General features: G+C 59.0%; 1 protein-coding gene across 3 annotated transcripts; it reads left to right on the top strand.

The window, feature by feature from the left end:
- The first annotated feature begins 49 nt into the window (after window positions 1-49).
- LOC117646899 (NAD kinase-like) lies at window positions 50-10,982 on the top strand. Of its 3 annotated transcripts, XR_004587811.1 has the most exons (12): window positions 50-196; window positions 1,146-1,321; window positions 1,407-1,445; window positions 5,809-5,892; window positions 5,983-6,187; window positions 6,272-6,494; window positions 6,604-6,852; window positions 6,940-7,097; window positions 7,298-7,380; window positions 7,626-7,708; window positions 8,145-8,333; window positions 8,413-10,982. XR_004587811.1 is itself a non-coding variant. In XM_034388215.1 (11 exons), the coding sequence occupies exons 2-10, from the start codon at window positions 1,158-1,160 to the stop codon at window positions 8,329-8,331; spliced, it is 1,392 nt and encodes a 463-aa protein (XP_034244106.1). In that variant the 5' UTR covers window positions 50-196; window positions 1,146-1,157; the 3' UTR covers window positions 8,332-8,333; window positions 8,413-10,982. The 3 variants fall into 3 exon arrangements, 2 of the variants coding, with proteins under 2 accessions (XP_034244106.1, XP_034244105.1); XM_034388215.1 differs by lacking the exon at window positions 7,626-7,708; XM_034388214.1 differs by lacking the exon at window positions 7,298-7,380 and having other exon boundaries at window positions 51-196.
- The last annotated feature ends 7,102 nt before the right edge of the window (window positions 10,983-18,084 follow it).

The raw sequence follows: 18,084 nt of genomic DNA on the forward strand, positions 1-18,084 counted from the left end.
GAGGGGGCAGGTGGCGGGAGGGAGGACCGCTGCGCGGGAGGGAAGGGAAAGGATCTCCAGCCAACACGTTCGGCGGTCTTCGACAAGGCGTTCAAATAGCCAAATGCTGGTGCGGGACTGCGGGACAGTACTGCAGGAGTGGAGCACAGGCGAGCGAGAACGAGAGCGCGCCCGGAGCTGTGCCACTGGCCACTAGGTGAGCATGGGCCGCGGCCGCCGCGGTTCGAAACGATGTCGTGATCACCTCGTCCTCGCCTCGGCCGACCGGGTCCGCGGTCGTCCTTGCCCAGGCCCCAGGCGCGCCGCGCACTGGCCCAAGCCTGCCCAAGCCACGGCCAGGTGAAAGGGACTTGAAGGTTATGTTGCGCTGAATGTCAATGCCTCGTTATATTTAGACCTCATCTTTAAAACAGCTGACTTCCTTGGCTGTTTGGCTCGGGCCTCCGCCGGCCCTGTCGGCCTGTCGCTGGCTGCCGAGGGAGGGCCCGCCACTGCCTGGCCACCGCCTCGCCGCCGCGCTGGGCTGGTGCTGCTGGTGCTCTAGTGCCCCGCCAGGCAGGCCAGGCTGCAGGCTACGCCGCTGGGACGACGTGCAGGCGGTGCTGGCGGTGGCAGTGGCACCCTCCCTGCGCGCGGGCCGCGCTGGCGCTCCAAGCTTGCAAGGCTTGCACGACGTGCTCGACGCGCGGGTCCATTGCGTGCACTTTGAACGCGTCGGAGAGCGCCTCCGTCTCGTCCCCGTCATTTCCATGCCAACGGATCGGACCTGAGCGTCGTGGACGTCGTGAGTAGAGCATGACGGACGAGCTGGCGGGGCCGCGAAGCCACGGCGGAGCCGAAGCCCAAGACGCGCCCGCGGCCAAAGCGTGCGGCCGAGGCGTGCGGGCGAGCCCCGCCAGCACGGCCAGCACGGCCTGGCCGGGACGGTCTGGCCGGGACGGTCTGGCCGGGACGGTCTGGCCGGGACCCCTGGAGCGACCAGTGTGGGTCGGGCACGCGGCGGGAACAGGGCTACTCCAGGATCTGTGTTGTGACTGGCTGTGACGCACTGGCGGGTCTCTTAAGGACAGCCTCTTAAGGACAGTCACTCTCAGACTGCCTGGCTCTATCTGCTGACTACAGCTTTGCTTTGCGTTGTTCTTCAGGCTGGCTCCAATATGAATGATCAGGAAGTAGGCCTTGCTCAAGCCATCCAGGCAACCACACTGAACAACAATGATCCTGATCCTCCAGCAACCGCTTCTCCAGGGGGAATGGTTGCATCTTCCGTCCCAAGGAAATCTATTGTGGGTCGGGTGCATGAGAAGATGGGAACGTTTAGGTGAGTAACCCAGATCAGCTTTCCTTGATGTGTGTCTGGTGGTGGCTTCTAGGGTCTAACTCTGGTGTGACTTTTCTCTGTGAAGCCTACCTAAAGGAGAGGATACAAAGCAGCGGGAAAGAAGGTGGGTGTCTGTGTCTGGTCTTGGTCTTCCCTTTCATCTGTGTCAACGTAGATGTAGTGCAGCTTTCTTTTATATTCCATTTAACGTACATGATATATATAGCTTAAAGCTTTCTATTCATTAATTATCTAAAGATCTTCCAGTCCCCTTGATTTAAAACTATTCAAAATTTTTAAATTTACAAAAAATGTTTGTCACTTGTTTTTGGCATATGTAATTTTTATGTCATTTAGTATTTGTTATAATTGTTTGTTTCTGGAAGCTGCTAAAATTCTGTTTACTGGCTACTTTTGTTTTGCATGGATCTGTGCGTGTTCCTTTGCTTTGCCTGCATGCCACAAGGAACTTCCCTCCCTGCCACGTTTGGTGCAAAGTCGACCCACCAGACTGATTCCGAGAGTAGTTTTCGTCGCTCTGTCTCTCTCGCACTTGCAGGCGACGCCCCACGAGTGCGAGAGAGACAGCGACGGAAGTGACCCTCGGAATCTGTCTGCTGGGTCCATGTGTGGCGCGGGGTATCGCCGCGTCCTGTTCGGGCCGTGCGGGCCGTTCAAAGGGGGAGGGGAGGGGGCAGCTCCGAAAAGGTCAACGTAGCGCGAGGTAGCGACAGCGGCGACGGGGACACGACGGCCAGTCTCTGGTCTCGGCGACGCGGGGTATCGCCAGCCGCTGTTATGCCACCGGAAATGCGGCCGCCCCGCCCCGCCCCGCCCCGCCCCGCCCGCCTGTCGCGTCGTCTGCCCTGCCCGTGGCCCCGCGTCGCGTCGCGTCGCGCCGCGCCCCGCCACCGCGACCCGCCGTGGCGTGGCCGCCTGGTCTATCAGCTGAGCGGGCGAGCGCGGGGCGCGGCGGGGCGGGGCGGGGCGCGGCGGCGTGATAGGGGCAGCGGGGCCACTCCACACTCCACGCATCCAGTCAGTCAGTAGTATTCTAGTCGGCGCAGACTTGCCCGGACCGAGGCAACCGAGGCCTTGACTGCCTCTGGCCTGCCTTGCCGAGGCGCACCGAAGCACCGCGCCGCCGCTTCGAGTGCTGTGTGCACTGTGCGCACTGTGTGCATGCCGGCGCACCACGAGTACCTCCTTTAGTCCGCGCCGGGCCGCGCCGCGCCGTGTCATGCGTTGTTGCTCCCCCGCAGCTCGCGCACCGCACCAACGGCACCATGTTTAGGGGCAGTGTGGCGGCCGCGGGCGAGCCGCAGGGCCCGCAGAGTCCTGCCGGTCCTGATGGCCCTGACTCCGAAGACTGGTGGTGAGTGTGTGTGTGTGTGTCACCGCGGTGCCACGATGTGTCGAGTCATGATCGCTCGCGATGTCGCCGTGTCGTTCCTCCAGCCGGCCATTCGGCCATTCGGCTCCGACGCGCTGCTTTGGTCGATGATTCACACGCGTGGCGTGGCCGCGTAGCCGCGTAGCGCTCGCCAGCCAGCTGGCCAGGCCCCGGCCGCCGCCGGCGAGCTTCTAGCACTTTTCGGCCTCGGCGACGTGCCCGACGCGGTCGTGACCGGGCGGAGTGACTTGCGTCAGCTAATTGATTTGCTAAGTCCATGAGTCCGAAGGGAAGGGGCGTGCTGGCGGTGTCGGCGGTGTTGGCCGTTGTTGGCGTTCGGCCCCGCCGGCCCGTTCGCCGTTCGGAAGAGCAGGGCCAGGGGCAGCACAGCGGATTTGCCGGAAGACCAACGCTGGCGGCCAGAACTCTTGACGCGCCGGCCGTCAGGCCGTCAGGAGCACATGTGCGGCGCAAGGCCGGGTTCTATCCCAATCTCTAGACCCCGGCGATAACGCGCGGACGCCAGGTACCGCCAATAACAGCGGCCAAAACGCCGGCAAAGCGGCCAAAGCGGCAAAGCGGCAAAGCCCTAGGGCCTCGTCGATAAGGGCCCCGTTGCACAACCGGGAGGCGCAGGGGTGCAAGCCAGATTGCACAGTTGTGTAGGCCGGCGGCGCAACTGGTTGCCGTGCTGCCGCGGTGTCTCGCTCGAGCAGTGTTCGCAATCGTTTTGCGTGTGGAGCTAGTGGTGTCCTGGACCACAGCGTGGAGAGACGTCAGGTCGCCGGCCACAACCCCGCCCCCTCCCCCTTTCACTTTCATTTCCATCCTTCCTCGTCGCTGGTTGATTCGGGCCCGGGCAACTCGGAGGCGACATAGACGCGCGGCCGGTGGCCAGTGGGGGGTTGACACTTTTTCTATCAAACTTATGGCCGCTGGGACCGTTGGTATCGCCGTCCTCATCTCCCCTCGGCATTCCTCCGCCTGCTCCGCTCCGTTCCTCGGCGTTCTCGGCGTTCGAACGGCGGCAAGGAACTGACGTCGCAGCGGCGCATTTATTGTCGTGCGACGCGGCGACGCGGCGAGGAGTACAGTCGGCACCAAAACGGCCCAGCCTCTTTCCATTTCCTTGACGGCGAGGCGGCACGCGAGTCTGGCTGGCGTCGGTACCGTCGGTACACGCCCCGCCCGCGTATTTGCACGACGACACGCAGCGCTGCTAATAATTAGCACACCGCTGGCGACGGATTGGGGTTCGAGGGCCCGCCAGAGAGCAGCACCATCGACCCCAATCAGTTGTTCAAGCAGATTTATAAATGCCTCCGCCAAGCGTTTACGCTATTACGCTTGTCGGGGTTAAGTTTTCTAAGATCAAATGAATTTTAGAGAGCTGATACGACACATGTTTCGACATGTCAGCGATATTTAGTCGGCGGCGTCGTCTGCTGTCCCATGCTCTCCGCGATTTGACAGTACCGTGGCACAATCGGTTTGTAGTTCCGCGGGTGGCCACCACGCCTGGCCAGGCGGCGCTGAGCTTTGCCTTCGAACCCCAATGGGCCGAGTGTGTGTGTGCCGCGTCCGCGCTTCCCGCCTGCATGACGTCGTAAGGCGGCAGCCCCACTGGCAGGCCTGCCCGCCGCGCCGGTTTGTGGTCGCCGATAAAGAACTTGCCCTTGGTTCAAATCAGATACACGCGTCCGCCCGTCCCACCGCCCGCCCGGTCAGGGGGCCGGTTTTTTGCGGTTTCGCGCTCGAAATTGCTATTTGGCCGGGCGGTGCGGCGGTGCCCGCGGCTGGCCGGCTGAGCGCCTGCGCCGCCTGCGAGGTAGGCCGCGCCGCCGTGCCGCCGAGCGGGCGTGTGCGACGGGGCGGCCCGCCCGGCCGCTGACAGGCGGACTGTACCGGCGGAGGCGGTCAACGCTCTGGACGCGTTTTGAGCTCCAGAGTCGCTAAATGTCGCTAAACCGAGCGTGTGACCCCATCAATGGATTCCCCGTTCGGAGAGGAATCCATTGGTGGGGTCACACGTTCGGTTCGAGTCCCATTTAGCGACTCTGGAGCTCAAAACGCGTCTGGAGTTTTGGCCGCCTCCACCGGTCTTCCGGTCCACTGTGCCGCACGCTATGTGGCGCTTTGCCGCACCCTCCGCGTTTCGCGTTTCTCCGCTAGCCTTTGTTGTTCCTCGAGATGACAACATCATTGCTACAGACGGGACGGCAGTAATCTCTCTCCCTGGCCAGCCCGCCCCATCGTGTGTGGCGTAGCAGCGCGTAGCACACGCCTTTTGCCTGGTATCCTGGGTGCCGGCTCGCAGTACCAACGCCGTGCCTGGCGGGTATTTCCATAGCGGCCAGCCCGCCTTGTGGTCTGATCTCTGTCTCGCTCGCACCCCTGCGAGGCGCCGCTCGAGTGCGAGAGAGACAGAGCGACGTCGGCCAGGCTGCGCGAGGCTCGGCGCCGTGGCCATTAGGAGGCCGGCAATTTGCGGCGTGCCGCGCCGGACGGCCCGACCAGCCGATGTGGGCGACGCCACTGGAGGCGACGTTGTGCTTTGGCGTGTTTGAATCGATACAAGGACGGCGGTGAAAATCGAAGTGGACTCGTCGTGTTGCGTGCCGGCGGTCATGGCGGTCTCGGCGGCGACGGCGAGGCTCCACGGGGACGGGCGGGTCGCGGCCGGCAGGCCGGCAGGGCGGACAGGTCACCGCCACCGCGGCCGATGCAACATTGACGGCGCGCGAGCAGTGCAGTGCGCGCATGGCCGCGAGGCCGCGAGCCGCGCCGCCACTGGCAAGGTCAGGTCATCCGAAATGGGGGCGGGTACCGGCCGGCCGTCCCTCTCGCACTCGTGGCCCGTTCCCGGGGTGCGCGAGAGAGACAGGACATTGCTCTGGTCGTGATCACGGTCGTGACCAGTCGTGACACGGCGGCCGCCAGCCTCGCCTCGACACTGGTTCGCTCTGTCTCTCTCGCACCCCCGCGGAGCGCCCCGCGGGCTGGAGAGAGACAGCGAGACGGCCGGGCATTATGCTCCATGCATGCTTCATGATGATCTAATGGCTGATGCCCCGGGCCTTTGCCTTTGCCACAGGAGGACGCGGTCGCTCAATCCTCCGAGCCACGTGGAGCAGTTTGGCCCCTGCGGGGGGATCCTCAAGAACTCCGGCATGGTCATGTGAGTACCTCCTACATTGTTTGTGAGCGTTTTTAATGAGACCTAATGCCTGCTGACACGCAAATGTTTGGACCTCTCTGCCGCGTCCAGGACGGTCCAGGACCCCGCGTCTCAGCGGCTCAAGTGGCACAAGAAGCCCCTGACGGTGCTGGTGATCAAGAAGGTGCGCGACCGCACCGTCATGCAGCCCTTCGTGCGCCTCACCAACTGGCTGGTCGTGGAGAAGTGCATGCTGGTGTACGTGGAGCAGGGCGTGCTGGAGGACCCCGCGCTGGTCGAGGACCCCGACTTCAAGGTGGGTCTTCAACGCACTACCGGGGTTCGGGGGTGTGTGTCTGAAAGGGCCGCGTTTTGAACCGCGTTCACTTCTTTCCTCCAGGACGTGATGAAGTCGCTGAAGACGTTCCGCGACGGCAAGGACGACCTGACGGACAAGATCGACTTCATCATCTGCCTGGGCGGCGACGGCACACTGCTGTACGCCAGCCTGCTGTTCCAGCGGTCCGTGCCGCCCGTCATGGCCTTCCACCTCGGCTCGCTGGGCTTCCTCACGCCCTTCCAGTTCGACGACTTCCAGCCCCAGATCACCAAGGTCCTCGAAGGTGCGTCCCGCGCCCCGCCGCCTGTCCCACAAAACGAAAAAAAAAAAGAAAAAAAAGGACACCCCCGGTGAGACTCGAACCCGCGACTTTGAATTTCAACTGTTGGCAGACAACGCGGCGCTGACGCTCCGCAGCCGGCTGGAGTGCATCATCGAGCGCGGCGACGCCGAGGACGCCGACGGCGACAGCATGCTCACCAAGACGTCGACGCGCGGGCTGCGCGGCAGGACGTCGTCGGGCATGCCCACCAGCCTGCTGGTGCTCAACGAGGTCGTCATTGACCGCGGGCCGTCGCCCTACCTGTCCAACATCGACCTGTACCTGGACGGCAAGCTCATCACCTCCGTGCAGGGCGACGGTGCGTTCGGTTGGACTGGCCTTCCCTGCGCTGCGCAGGCTGCGGCGCGTTGCCTCCAGTGGTTCTAGCTTGCCGTCACTGCCGCAGGTCTGATCGTGTCCACACCCACGGGCAGCACCGCCTACGCCGTGGCGGCCGGCGCCTCCATGATCCACCCCAGCGTGCCCGCCATCATGGTCACCCCCATCTGCCCCCACTCGCTGTCCTTCAGGCCCATCGTGGTGCCCGCCGGCGTGGAACTCAAGGTGAGGATGGGGGCTCCACCCGGCCAGCGCAGTGCACGCCCATCGTGGCCCGCTGATGTCGCGTGCCGAACGGTGTTGATCAAGATTTTGACATGATCCTCGCTGAGACTTTCTCCCGTGCTCATGCTAACAGTCGTTTCTAGCAGCCACTTTGACTAGGCCCCTCCCGACTCGGCCTCTTAGAAGTAATTGTGTTCTAGATCTGCATATCACCCGACAGCCGGAACACCGCCTGGGTGTCCTTGGACGGCAGAAATCGGCAGGAACTGTTACACGGGGACAGGTACTACCACAGGTTCTGTGTACTGTGTAGCGTACTGTGCTAGTGCAGACTCCTGCTCTTCAGTGCTCATCAACTGCGCTACCTCGCTCTGCACCATCTGCTCCACTGCTACACTGCTGCAGTGACTGGACCTTCCCCCAATTTCCTCCCTCCACCGACTGGGCGTGGTCTCGACTTGCCATTTCCACCCTGTCATTTCGCTTGTTGTTTGTCTTAGCACGCTCCGTTCCGTTTGCATGTTACAGATTGCGCTCAACTGTGACGCCAGGCATACTGCCCACGTGTCCTTCGATGGCCACTGCCCTCAGGAATTGCGCATGGGGGATAGGTGTGTCCAGATTTGCATATGTTTTGGGTTGGTGGAGGGTTTCATTAACTTCCCCTTTCACTTTTTTCGTAGTGGTCCAATATCTCAAAATTTCTTCCATCCATGGGACTATTTAAAAAATAAAAAAATTGTAATATTGTGTCTGCGACATTCTAACATTCTTAACAATGGTGGTACAAGTGGGTGTAGGGTTATGCCTGGTAAAATATTTCAATTTAAAATTTTAATTCCAAAGAGTAATTTAAATGTTAAATATTTTATCATCTGTGGGTCAGTTCCTTAATGACTTAGTTATTAGTAAAGCTTCAGTATTTATTTAATTTTTGTTAGAAGCTGCTTTTGCGTACTGATGCTTAATTCTCTCAACAATTTATTTTTACTGGCTCGCAAAGCCTTTTTACCTGAAAATCTGATCTGACTTTATTTTTTCCTGCAGCCTCCGAGTCACAACATCTAAATACCCAGTCCCATCAATTTGCGCCGCTGATCAAATAACGGACTGGTTTGATTCCCTGGCCGAGTGCTTGCACTGGAACGTTCGGAAACGCCAGAAGCACCTGGATGAATTAAGTGATCTCACACATTCCAGTTCAAATGATACCTTGGATTCTTTGGACAGCTAGCGGTAAGTTGCGTTCTGGATATGATACATGACTTATTCTCTGCATCCTGCCTTGATAAACTGCTGGTTTTTGCTGTTACAGACAGATACCAGGGCCTCAGCACCAGGTGCAATCAGGGACTGACCTTGGAGTCCTTGACGCTGTGCAAGCTTTGCATCGTTGTTGTGCCCTGTTTAGTTTGGGAGTCAGTAAAGTTTGAATGGCTCTAATGATATCTCAGCTTTCAAAGGATTACAAGTAGTGACCAAAGGGTAGTGGGACTGTCTGTGTTAAACAGGTGCTTGTTGATTTCTAATTCTTTAGATCGGCTCTGCCTCTGCAACAGTTGTTTGCAGATTAGCCCAAAGGTTTTTATTAACTCTCTTAAGATGTTATTTTTCATTAGGCTGTTACAAGGCTTGTTGTCTGCAATGTACAAATTTTGTTGTTATTGACTATTTAAAGAGAAATGTTGTGTTTGTTTTGTCAGTGTGTTCTGAGAGTAAATGTGATGAATCCAAAAATGGTGATATGTTGGATCATGTTAGATTTAAGCATGAAGTATCAGTGTACTGGTCATGACACCTGTGCTGTGTTGTATACGATTGATGTGTCTACTGGTGCCATCCTCTTATTCCTTGATGGGCGCAGCATTTCATCTCATGACATCATTCATAGTGAATCTTATTCTAATTTGCTTCATAATTATACCATTCATCGTTTCTTCTTTTCCTGTTTTTCCATTATCATTGTTATTTTAATAGATTGTGGTGTTAAAAGTATAATAATGTGTTATTTAATAAAATGAAATGTGTCATGTGTATCACTTTTAAGTTAGTTGAGCGTCACAAAGAGAAGGGTTTCTGTGTGGCTATTTATTTGTCAGCTCACTCAAAAAATTTTGTGTGTGACATGCGTTTTTATAAATGTTTTTGAATTTTCTTTTGGAGATTGGAGGCATGCTACTGGTCTCTAACTGATATTTCTCCACTCACCGAATCAATGAATTCTGCCTTCAAGTTTTATCAATGCACAAACTAGTTTATAATGATCATGAGTATTTTTAATTGTCTTTGGGTGTTATAGAAAAACTTACTTAAAATTTGTGTAGCAATTTGACAATCATAGAGTGAGAAAAATCCTTTCCTAACTTTGAACACTGGAACAACTTGTGTTTCATACTTATTATTTCATCGATGGGTACAAAGTTTGACATTTTCAGGAATAGAAATGATTTGTATGTACTAGTGTCCCCTCCCCGCCTTTTATTTGGAGATTATTTCAATGCAAGAAGGACTGTCTTTATAAGTCTCACTTAGTCCATTCCAGTTCCTAATAACTGATTTGTGAAACAAAACACACTAACATAGAAAATGCTGAATTTCTTAGAATAAGAAGACTTTTTTGCGTATTTTCATGAACATGAACTTTCTTGACTGATTTTCTCATGCATTCTATTGTACCTTCCCTTTTTTTTTAGCAATTTTTTCTAGGTGTTAGTTTAACTTTTAGAAGTGCCTATGAACAAATAGAGTTTGATATGCTTCAAAATATGCTCGGGGCTTACAGTATGGTCCTAAGATACTTTGATGTGAAAATGTAGTTTTTTGTTTTTAAATCAATGCACTTGATCATTCATATATATGTTCCTTCAAAACTAATAACATTGTTGATTACTAACATCAAATAACACTTCAATATCATTGTAGACTTTATGATAAGAAAGTTAGTGAGACATTTTGACTACCCCTATCGCAACTCCTGAGACCCAATGGAACCAAGTCTTTGTATGTGTTTCTATTGCAAAACTTTCATGTGATAAATCAAAGCTGTGTCACCTGATCCTTTACAATACCAGCCTTTTAGCTTATTTTTCAAACTGGAAAAAATAAGCTGGTTGAAAGGCATCATGACTGAGGTTTTGTGGGTACCAATATTCTTTGCTTTTTTTTTGCTTATTGTGTAGGAGAATCTGAACTTTAACCAATGAGAAATTCCTAAGTGCCAACACTTCATGCACTTCAATACCAAACTATTCTTGTTGCCGTGAAAAATATGCTCAATTGTTACTTGTGCTTTTATTTTTTTAGAGTCGTATCATATGTAATAATTGGAAACATTCCTCTCTCCTTGCGTAGGATCACTATAAGAGCCTTGAAATGAACCTGTTGACCAAGTATACGGTCTAAATTGACTTTCTGCATTTCTACATACTATTTCTTAAACTTGAGTACTTCATACTTTGTAATCTCTATTTTGATAGAAAAAATTCAGTTCGTTTGGTTTGTAACTCATTGCTTTTGATTGTGTCTTTGTCTAAAGATTTCCTAGGTTTGATGACAATAATGGACACCTTGGTTCTAGTTTGGGTAAACTCTCAGAAGATAATCAAGGTCATGGATAGCTACAGTTTACCTAGGGGAAATAAGGCTTGTTTTCAAATTCTTATTCGTCCTTCATGTGTGTGTGGACCAGGTGTTTTTTTTTTTTTTTTTTTTTTTTGTTAAAGTTGAGGCAAATTCTTTTATACAATTATAACTTGTTACTTTGTAATTTCTTACTTGTTGTCTCTCTGTTTTATTTTATTGATGGAAGTATCAATTTTCTTGGCCACCTCTGTTAACTTACTTTTAAGCGTTTTATACAAATGACAAAAAATATACATAACGGTATTTGGTTCTGAATCTGTATTGCATCCTCTTCTTTTTGTGTGTGTGTGTGTCCCAAATAGGCATAATTTGTGGAACGTGAAGCCACAACCAGTGTAGGACGCTCATTCGATGAAGCGACTGCATCGCGCCGTTCATGGTGTTTGCAAGGTGTCGGTTGGGCGGCCTACCTCCGGGCGCCCACACTGCCTGCCTGCCTGCACGTGTGCATCGGCGTCTCGGCGCCGGGATGGCAGGCCACCCATTCGGCACGCAACAAGCCCAAAAAATAACTGCGCGTGAGAAGCGAGAAAAGGGGGGAAACAAGCTCGTTTTCAGCTCACCCCGATTTGAAAACAATTTTCTTGTGGCCTTTCCAGTTCCTGCGCGTTGCAAAGTCGATCGCCAGTGTAGTTGCGGAGTCCGGTGGCGGCATGGCAGCCCTCTAGGGCGCTAGCGCTGGCCGGCCCGTTCGAAGACGCAGACAGAAGGTTCATTGCGTGTCTCTCTCGCACTCGTGGGCGTCCCGTACGGACCGTAGGGGTGCGAGAGAGACAGAGCGCACTGCTCGGTATCGGCCTGCAGACGCAACCTGTCGAGCGGCGGCGCGGCGGCGCGGCGCTTTGTTCCGTTTTAATTGGCAGACGCATTTCGAGGCTTCGAAGCCCGGTCTGCCTTTGGCTGCCTTTGGCCTGCCAGGCCTGGCTGGCCGAGCATTCGTGCGTCACTGTAGATAAGGGCCATCGCGAGCTGCAGCAGACTCGTTCCGAGACGGAGGCGTCTCCCTCGCGCGCATGGGGCGCCCCGCGAGGGTGCGAGAGAGACGAGCACACTGTTCGGAGTCACTATGGCACCGCCTGCGCCACTGCCCACAGGGGCGCGACGGCGTGTGGGGGTGAGACTGGTCTCCGACCTCGGACGCCGCGAGCTAGGGGCGATTTGACTTTGCCCGGTGACCTCCACTGGCAGTCCCTCGCTCGCCGTTTCGAAAAGGCTTCAGAGAAACATCCCTGCTTCCTGCCGATGACCTCGTGCATGCGCCCTGCCGGCCTGCCCCGCTGCCCTCCGACTCGCCAGAGGCTGTGCGCTTGCTGCGCTTGGCCGACGCGTATCTCGGCCGAGGGAAGCCCGGTGGCAGTGGCCCAGCACGCTCATCCCAAACAACAGCGATTTCGTTGCCCTGTCTCTCTCGCACTTCTCAGGCGTCGAGTACGAGTGCGAGGAGGACAGAGCGGCGACGCTCTGTGGCGCTGCGGGCGGGCGGACGCACTCAAGTGACGTGTTTGGCAGGGGATGGTCGCCAGGCCGCCAGGTTTGGGGCGCGGCTCGGCGGCCCTGCCGGGTGACGCTTTGTTTGTTGTTTGGCTCCGGAGTTTCCGGGGGTGGCGGGGCGGGGCGGGGCGGGGCGGGGCGGGGCGGGGCGGGGCGGGGCGCCTCGCGTCATCGAGCTGGCTCGCCGTCGACGCGACGCGCGTCCCCGGCCCCGGCCGGTCCGGCGATAGCCCCAAAAGGGGGATGCGCTCCGCGGCGTGAGTGATTCTGCATTCTGCACCGTCGCGCTGCTGTCTTCCGTCTCTCTCGCACTCGCAGGGCGGCGGCGCGGCCCGGTGCGGGTGCGAGAGGGACGGAGCGACCCGGATAAGTCGCCTGAGATTACTTTGCACGCGGATTACGCGCGAGCGGTGCGGTGTGCGACGCGCAGTGCGGTGACCGCGCGTCGTGTCGTGCCGCCGTGAGCTGGCGGCGCTGGCGGCGCGGAGGCAGCGTACGTGTGACTGTGTGAGACTCGCCGTGCTCGCCGCACCCGCCGCCGTGTTGCGTCTTCGCCTTCGCACCGACCGCGTGCGCTTTCCACTTTGGAAACGGTACACTACAGACTCCGCCACTCTGCCACTCCGCCGGGCGCCTTTCTGGCCAACAAGTGTACATACTGCTCCCTCGACCAAGCTGCCCGGCAGGTGCTCGCGCCCGCGAAGGTCGAAACCCCCTGTCCCGTCCCACGCACTGCAGTCGGCAAAATATGCGCACGCGAAATATCGGGCCGGTCTGGTTTATCTAAAGGGACACGCTGGGCTGTCCCGCAGGCTCGGTGGTCCAGCCCGTTGACTGTAAAAAAATAAAAAGATAAAAAGAGGAAGGAGGGGGGAAGGGGTCCACATGCGTGACGTGTGCGTTTTCCTGTCGTGTCTGTGTCGCGCGGCGGTGCTGTGGCGCGGCGGCGCGGTGGCCTATGGTGGTCCGTCAAGCGTGGCTCTCGCTCTTCTTTGTGACGCAACCTCGGGCCTCGGCGGGCCTCGGGCAACGCAGAACTCGCGGGGACCAAAATTAGGGAAAAAGCTTAGCGGCATGCGGTGCGCGCCGCCGGCGTTTACAGTGTGTGTTGTGTGTGTGTGTGTGTGTGTGACAGGCGTGACGCGGTGTGACACGCCCGTCACGCGCTTCATGACGCGTGACGAGGTATCAGGTGTCGCGCTGTGGAGGCCGGTGCGGCTGCGGCCGTTGTGCCGGTCGGGTGGAGCGCCGTGCTGGGTAGGCATCCCCGAGGCACGGCTGCGTTACGGGACTGCCTACCCTGAGGCCCGACAGGCGTTTTTCTAAGACGCGCCTCAGGACTTCTGGTGGAGGCCCTGCTGGCTTCGGCCGCGCCCATGCACGGCACGGCGGGGCTCGGCGGGGCAAAACACAGCCTGGATGCGACTGGTCGGCGCTGGTCAGTCTAATGAGTGACGTTCCCGCTGGCCGGGCAGCAGATTCATTCCGAGAGTCGTCGCTCCGTCTCTCTCGCACTCGTGGTGCGTCCCGCGTAAGTGCGAGAGAGACAGAGCGACGAAAACGACTCTCGGAATCGGCCCGAAGCTAGCACCGCATTCTGGGCGTGCTGGGTGCGTTCCAGTTCTGATTGCCTGGTTCCCCGGCGTTGCCTGCTTTTGCCCGGCCTCCGGGCGGGGCCGGGCGGGGCCGGGCGGGGCGTGGCGCGGCCCAACGGCCCAACCCAGACCCACTACACAGCGAGCCGGCCGGCCAACCTAGGTCGTTCGGTGAGGGGAACTCCGAACGGCAGGTGGAATGGAACTGCAGTTGGAAGGCAGGGGCGTAGCCCCACCAGTGGGCCAGCGGGCCAGCGCCACGTTCCAGAATACCGACCGGTCCGCTCTGCCCTCCGCGCTCCGCGCTCTGTGTTCCGTTCCGGCCGGAGCCGCTTCCTCTTGCTGGCCGCCAGCCCGCCAGCCCGCCACTCCCGCGGCCCAGTGAGGCGGCCCGTTCGGAAACCCCGCCGCCCCGCACCCACATCCCGACCGAGGAAGAGACTCTTCAACTTTGACACCCCAACAACACACCAACAGAAAGAAAAATTCGATTATTTTTGTTGCTGTTTTGAATGAAAGTCTCCGCAATCGTATGCAGCGGCGGTTGAACCAGCCCAGCCCAGCCGGACCCGGACCCGGGCCCCGCCTTGGCCCCGCCTTGGCCCCGCCTTGGCGGCTCGGCAGATTCTCTTCTCCTGCCTCGGGTCGGGATTGACCCAGTCCCCGAGTCGCCGTGCCAGCCAGTCAGGCCGGCCCTCTGCCCGGCCCTCTGCCCGGCCCTCTGCCCGGCCCTCTGCCCAGCCCGGCCGGAGCCGATGAGATGAAATGTCTGATAAACCGCCATGACCCCCTCCCCCTCCCGCCCCTTTCTCCGGCGGCACGTCGAGAAGGCCGAGAAGGCCTCCGAGAGGAAGAGAGGAAGCGCATGCACGGCGGAGACGGGCCGCATCAGCATGCACGCCGCCCGCCTCGACGGCGCTTTCGTCGCTCTGTCTCTCTCGCACTCGTGGGTCGCTGCCTGCCGGTGCGAGAGAGACGGCGAACCAGCCCGCGGCCTGCCTCCATGCCTGTAGCTCGCTGTAGCTGCTGCATCAGCTCGGGGCATCTTTTCCAAGTTCTCACCCAAATCACACAGACAAGCGGCCAGCTCTCCGGCTCTGGCGCTCTGGCACACTGGCGCGCCTCGCGGAGAGTCTCCGCGTGATAGGCGTCGGGGCGTTTTTCTCGCGATCTCTCTCTCTCTCTCTCTCTCTCTCTCTCTCTCTCTCTCTCTCTCTCTCTCTCTCTCTCTCTCTCTCTCTCTCTCTCTCTCTCTCTCTCTCTCTCTCTCTCTCTCTCTCTCTCTCTCTCTCTCTCTCTCTCTCTCCCGCGGCCCGACGCGATGCCCGCTGAGTGCGAGACCGCGCGACCCAGCCCCCGCGTGGCCGCGCCGCCAAGCCGCGAGGGGCATTGGCATTGGCACCCGGGGTCGGTCGACGGGAAACAGCGCTCGTTGTACTCGCAGAGTCCTCTGGCCGACCGACCCGGCCGCGCTTGTAAAACTTGGAAATTGAGAAAGCCGAGTCTGTCGCGACGGTGCTCGTGTGTGAGTGTGTGTGCTGGTCAGCGTGCTGGCTGCAGTCTGCGGAAGTGGCTTCGCGTCTCGCCACGCCGCCGAGCACTGGAACGAAATGCGGGGAGGGTCTAGATCAGCTGGAGCAGAGCAGCGCAACTCTGTGTGTGTGTGTGCGCGCGCGCGCGTGTGTGTGTGTGAGAGCGCCGCGCGTGCTGCTCGCATCTGGAGGTAGTTCCTGAGACTAGACAAGTCTTCGTGGCCGGCTCGCTGGATGGGCACGGCCCAGCGGAACAGCCCATGCCTCTGTATGTGTGCGCGCGTGTGTGTGTGTGTGCACGGGAATGTACTGCATGTAGGATCCTGGCAGGATGTGGGTCGAAGGCGCCGTGCCGTTGCCGATATTACGGTCCAGTTTAAATGTTGGCGCCACCGGATAGCCGTGCCAAATTGTCTCCGCACTGCCTCCCCCCCCCCTCTTTCCTCTCGGTACCCGCCTTCCTCTGCGCCTTCCCCGGCACTTGCAGCACTTTCACTACCGCCGCGCCTCTACTTGGCTCTCCGTCTCGGAGGCGGAGGCCGCGGAGGCCGCGGACGCTCCGGGGACCCAGCCAGCCGTCGTCGCCTCGCCTTCTGCGGGTGCCCGTCGGTCGGTCCCCGTCGACTTCGTCCCAGCCCGCTGCTTTGCGGGGGGGGGGGGCGCTCGCGGCCAAACTCGACACGACGCGACGCGGCGACGCCCGCTCATTTCACGGCCTTTTATTTGAAACGAGTTTTCCTCCGTTTCGCCGCGCGATTGCGATTTTGAGCGCCGCGAGTCGCGCCGCTGCTGGCCATCCTCCTGGAGTGCTAGCAGCCTGGAGGCACGCGCGCCCCGCCGCGCGCATAGCACAGTGCTTTCGTCTCTCTCTCTCTCTCTGTCTACCTCGCACGGCATAGCCCCATGCGTGCGACGGAGACAGAAGAACGCCGAATGCACTGTACGGAAAAAAACGGGCAACGCACAAAGGGGCGCCGCGGCACGCAGTGCACGGTCCGCACGGCGCAACGCGTGTTTTTATAAAAAGCCATTCGCTGGCGCGCCTCGGCGCCACGCCACGGCGCCACAGCCGCCGCCGTTCCTTCCGATTTGGAGCGTGTCCTGCACGTGCATGACGGCGCCAGTGGCGTAGCCGCGTAGCCGAGCTGGACACCGCCGTGGCGTCACGGGGCTTCCGCTTCCGCGGGCCTAACCCTCGACGGGCACCCTGGGCCCTGCGCGGCACACTGATTCCGAGAGTCGCTTTCGTCACTCTGTCTCCCTCGCACTGACAGGGCGTCCCTGTCGGTGCGAGAGGGACAGAGCGACGAAAGCGACTCTCGGAATGGGTCTGCTGGCGTGTTCTTAGGGTTCTTGGCTACGCCTTGGCTACGCCCCTGCCTGCCTCGGGGCCGGGCGGGGCGGCCGGGCCGGGCGGTACTTTGCCGATAGCGGTGGGCCGTGTGCAGAAGGCAGAAGGCCGCGTGTGCGTGCGTGCATGCCCGCGCACGCACACACGCACGGCGTGACGCTCCGGCCGCTCCGACCGCTCCGCGCGGTGCAGTACTGTATATTCCAGGGATCGTTCCTCTCCAACGCCGCGCCGTGGCCGAGCCGCCCCTTCTGGGAAAGATAGAAAACGGCGGCGGCCGCTCCGCGAACCTAAGCGGCGAGCATGTCCAAGTCCCAGCGCGAGCCGCGGCAGCACTGCAGCACCGCGGCTATCGTTTTTGGAGAGACGAGACAAGGCGATAGGTACTTGGAGGGGCTTTGCGCTTCGCGACGTGACGTCACGGTTTCCTGTGCGCGCTGCGCTGCGCTGCGCCCACGCGGCTACCTTTGTGTTTCGAGGCAGAAATAAGTCATAAAAGTCGGCGTCTCCGTAATGGCCACGGCGATGGCGATGGCGAGGCACTCGCTGTCGAAATGGCTGGGCGTTGGGCGTTCGTCCGTGCCTGCTGGCGGGGCTGCGGGGCCGGCGGCCGAGCCATGAGGCATCCGCCTAGCGAGGAGTGAGTGCGTTTCGCTGCTTACGTTGGATCGTTACGCGGAGCAGGGGCCGCCGCTCTGTCTCTGCCGCACTCGGGGCGTCCCCGTCGGGTGCGAGAGAGACGGCACGAGGCCGGCCGAGCGTATTGGTCACACCTACGCGTCGGGACGCAAGACGCAACGCGCGGGCAATGCACCAATCAGCGGTCCGCGGAGCGGAGCGGCCTCCTGCGGCCCCCGCCGCCCCCGAGCACTCCAGCAGACTCATTCCGAGAGTCGTTCTCGTCGCTCTGTCCCTCTCGCACTCAAGGGGCGTGCCGTATGGGTGCGAGAGAGACAGCGCGACGAGAACGACTCTCGGAATCGGTCTGCAGGAGGACGAGGAGCAGAGGAGCTCCGACGGATCGGCGGCTAAGCGCGCTGGCGCGGCGCGGCTCGGCTCCCCCATGACCCTGGCCATGCCGCCGGCCAGCCGCCACGCGAGCTTTCCGCTTTTGCGAAACGCCGCCGCGGTTCCAGCGTTCCAGCGTTCGAGCAGCCGAACCGAGCCGAACCGCTCCGTCGGGACGCGACGTGGCCGACGTGGCCGGCGTGGCTCCCACAGGGCGTGCGTGTGCGTTACGGGCCTACGGGAGGGAGGCGGGCCGTCGGGCAGAGCCTGGCAGAGCGAGCCGTGCGGGGCGCAGGTGTCTGATGGGAGGACCTGAGCCCACACACACGCACGCACACACACAGGCGCGCGCATCCTCCAACACAGAG

The sequence above is a fragment of the Thrips palmi genome, unplaced genomic scaffold (assembly GCF_012932325.1).
Source record: "Thrips palmi isolate BJ-2018 unplaced genomic scaffold, TpBJ-2018v1 HiC_scaffold_2, whole genome shotgun sequence".
Classification (NCBI taxonomy): Eukaryota; Metazoa; Arthropoda; class Insecta; order Thysanoptera; family Thripidae; genus Thrips; species Thrips palmi.

Excerpts from the sequence above, each read along its gene's own strand:
- LOC117646899 (XM_034388215.1), top strand. The coding sequence starts at position 1,158 with ATGAATGATCAGGAAGTAGGCCTTGCTCAAGCCATCCAGGCAACCACA. Across the intron at positions 1,322-1,406 it reads GAGAAGATGGGAACGTTTAG|CCTACCTAAAGGAGAGGATA; the intron begins GTGAGTAACCCA and ends TTCTCTGTGAAG. Across the intron at positions 5,893-5,982 it reads AAGAACTCCGGCATGGTCAT|GACGGTCCAGGACCCCGCGT; the intron begins GTGAGTACCTCC and ends TGCCGCGTCCAG.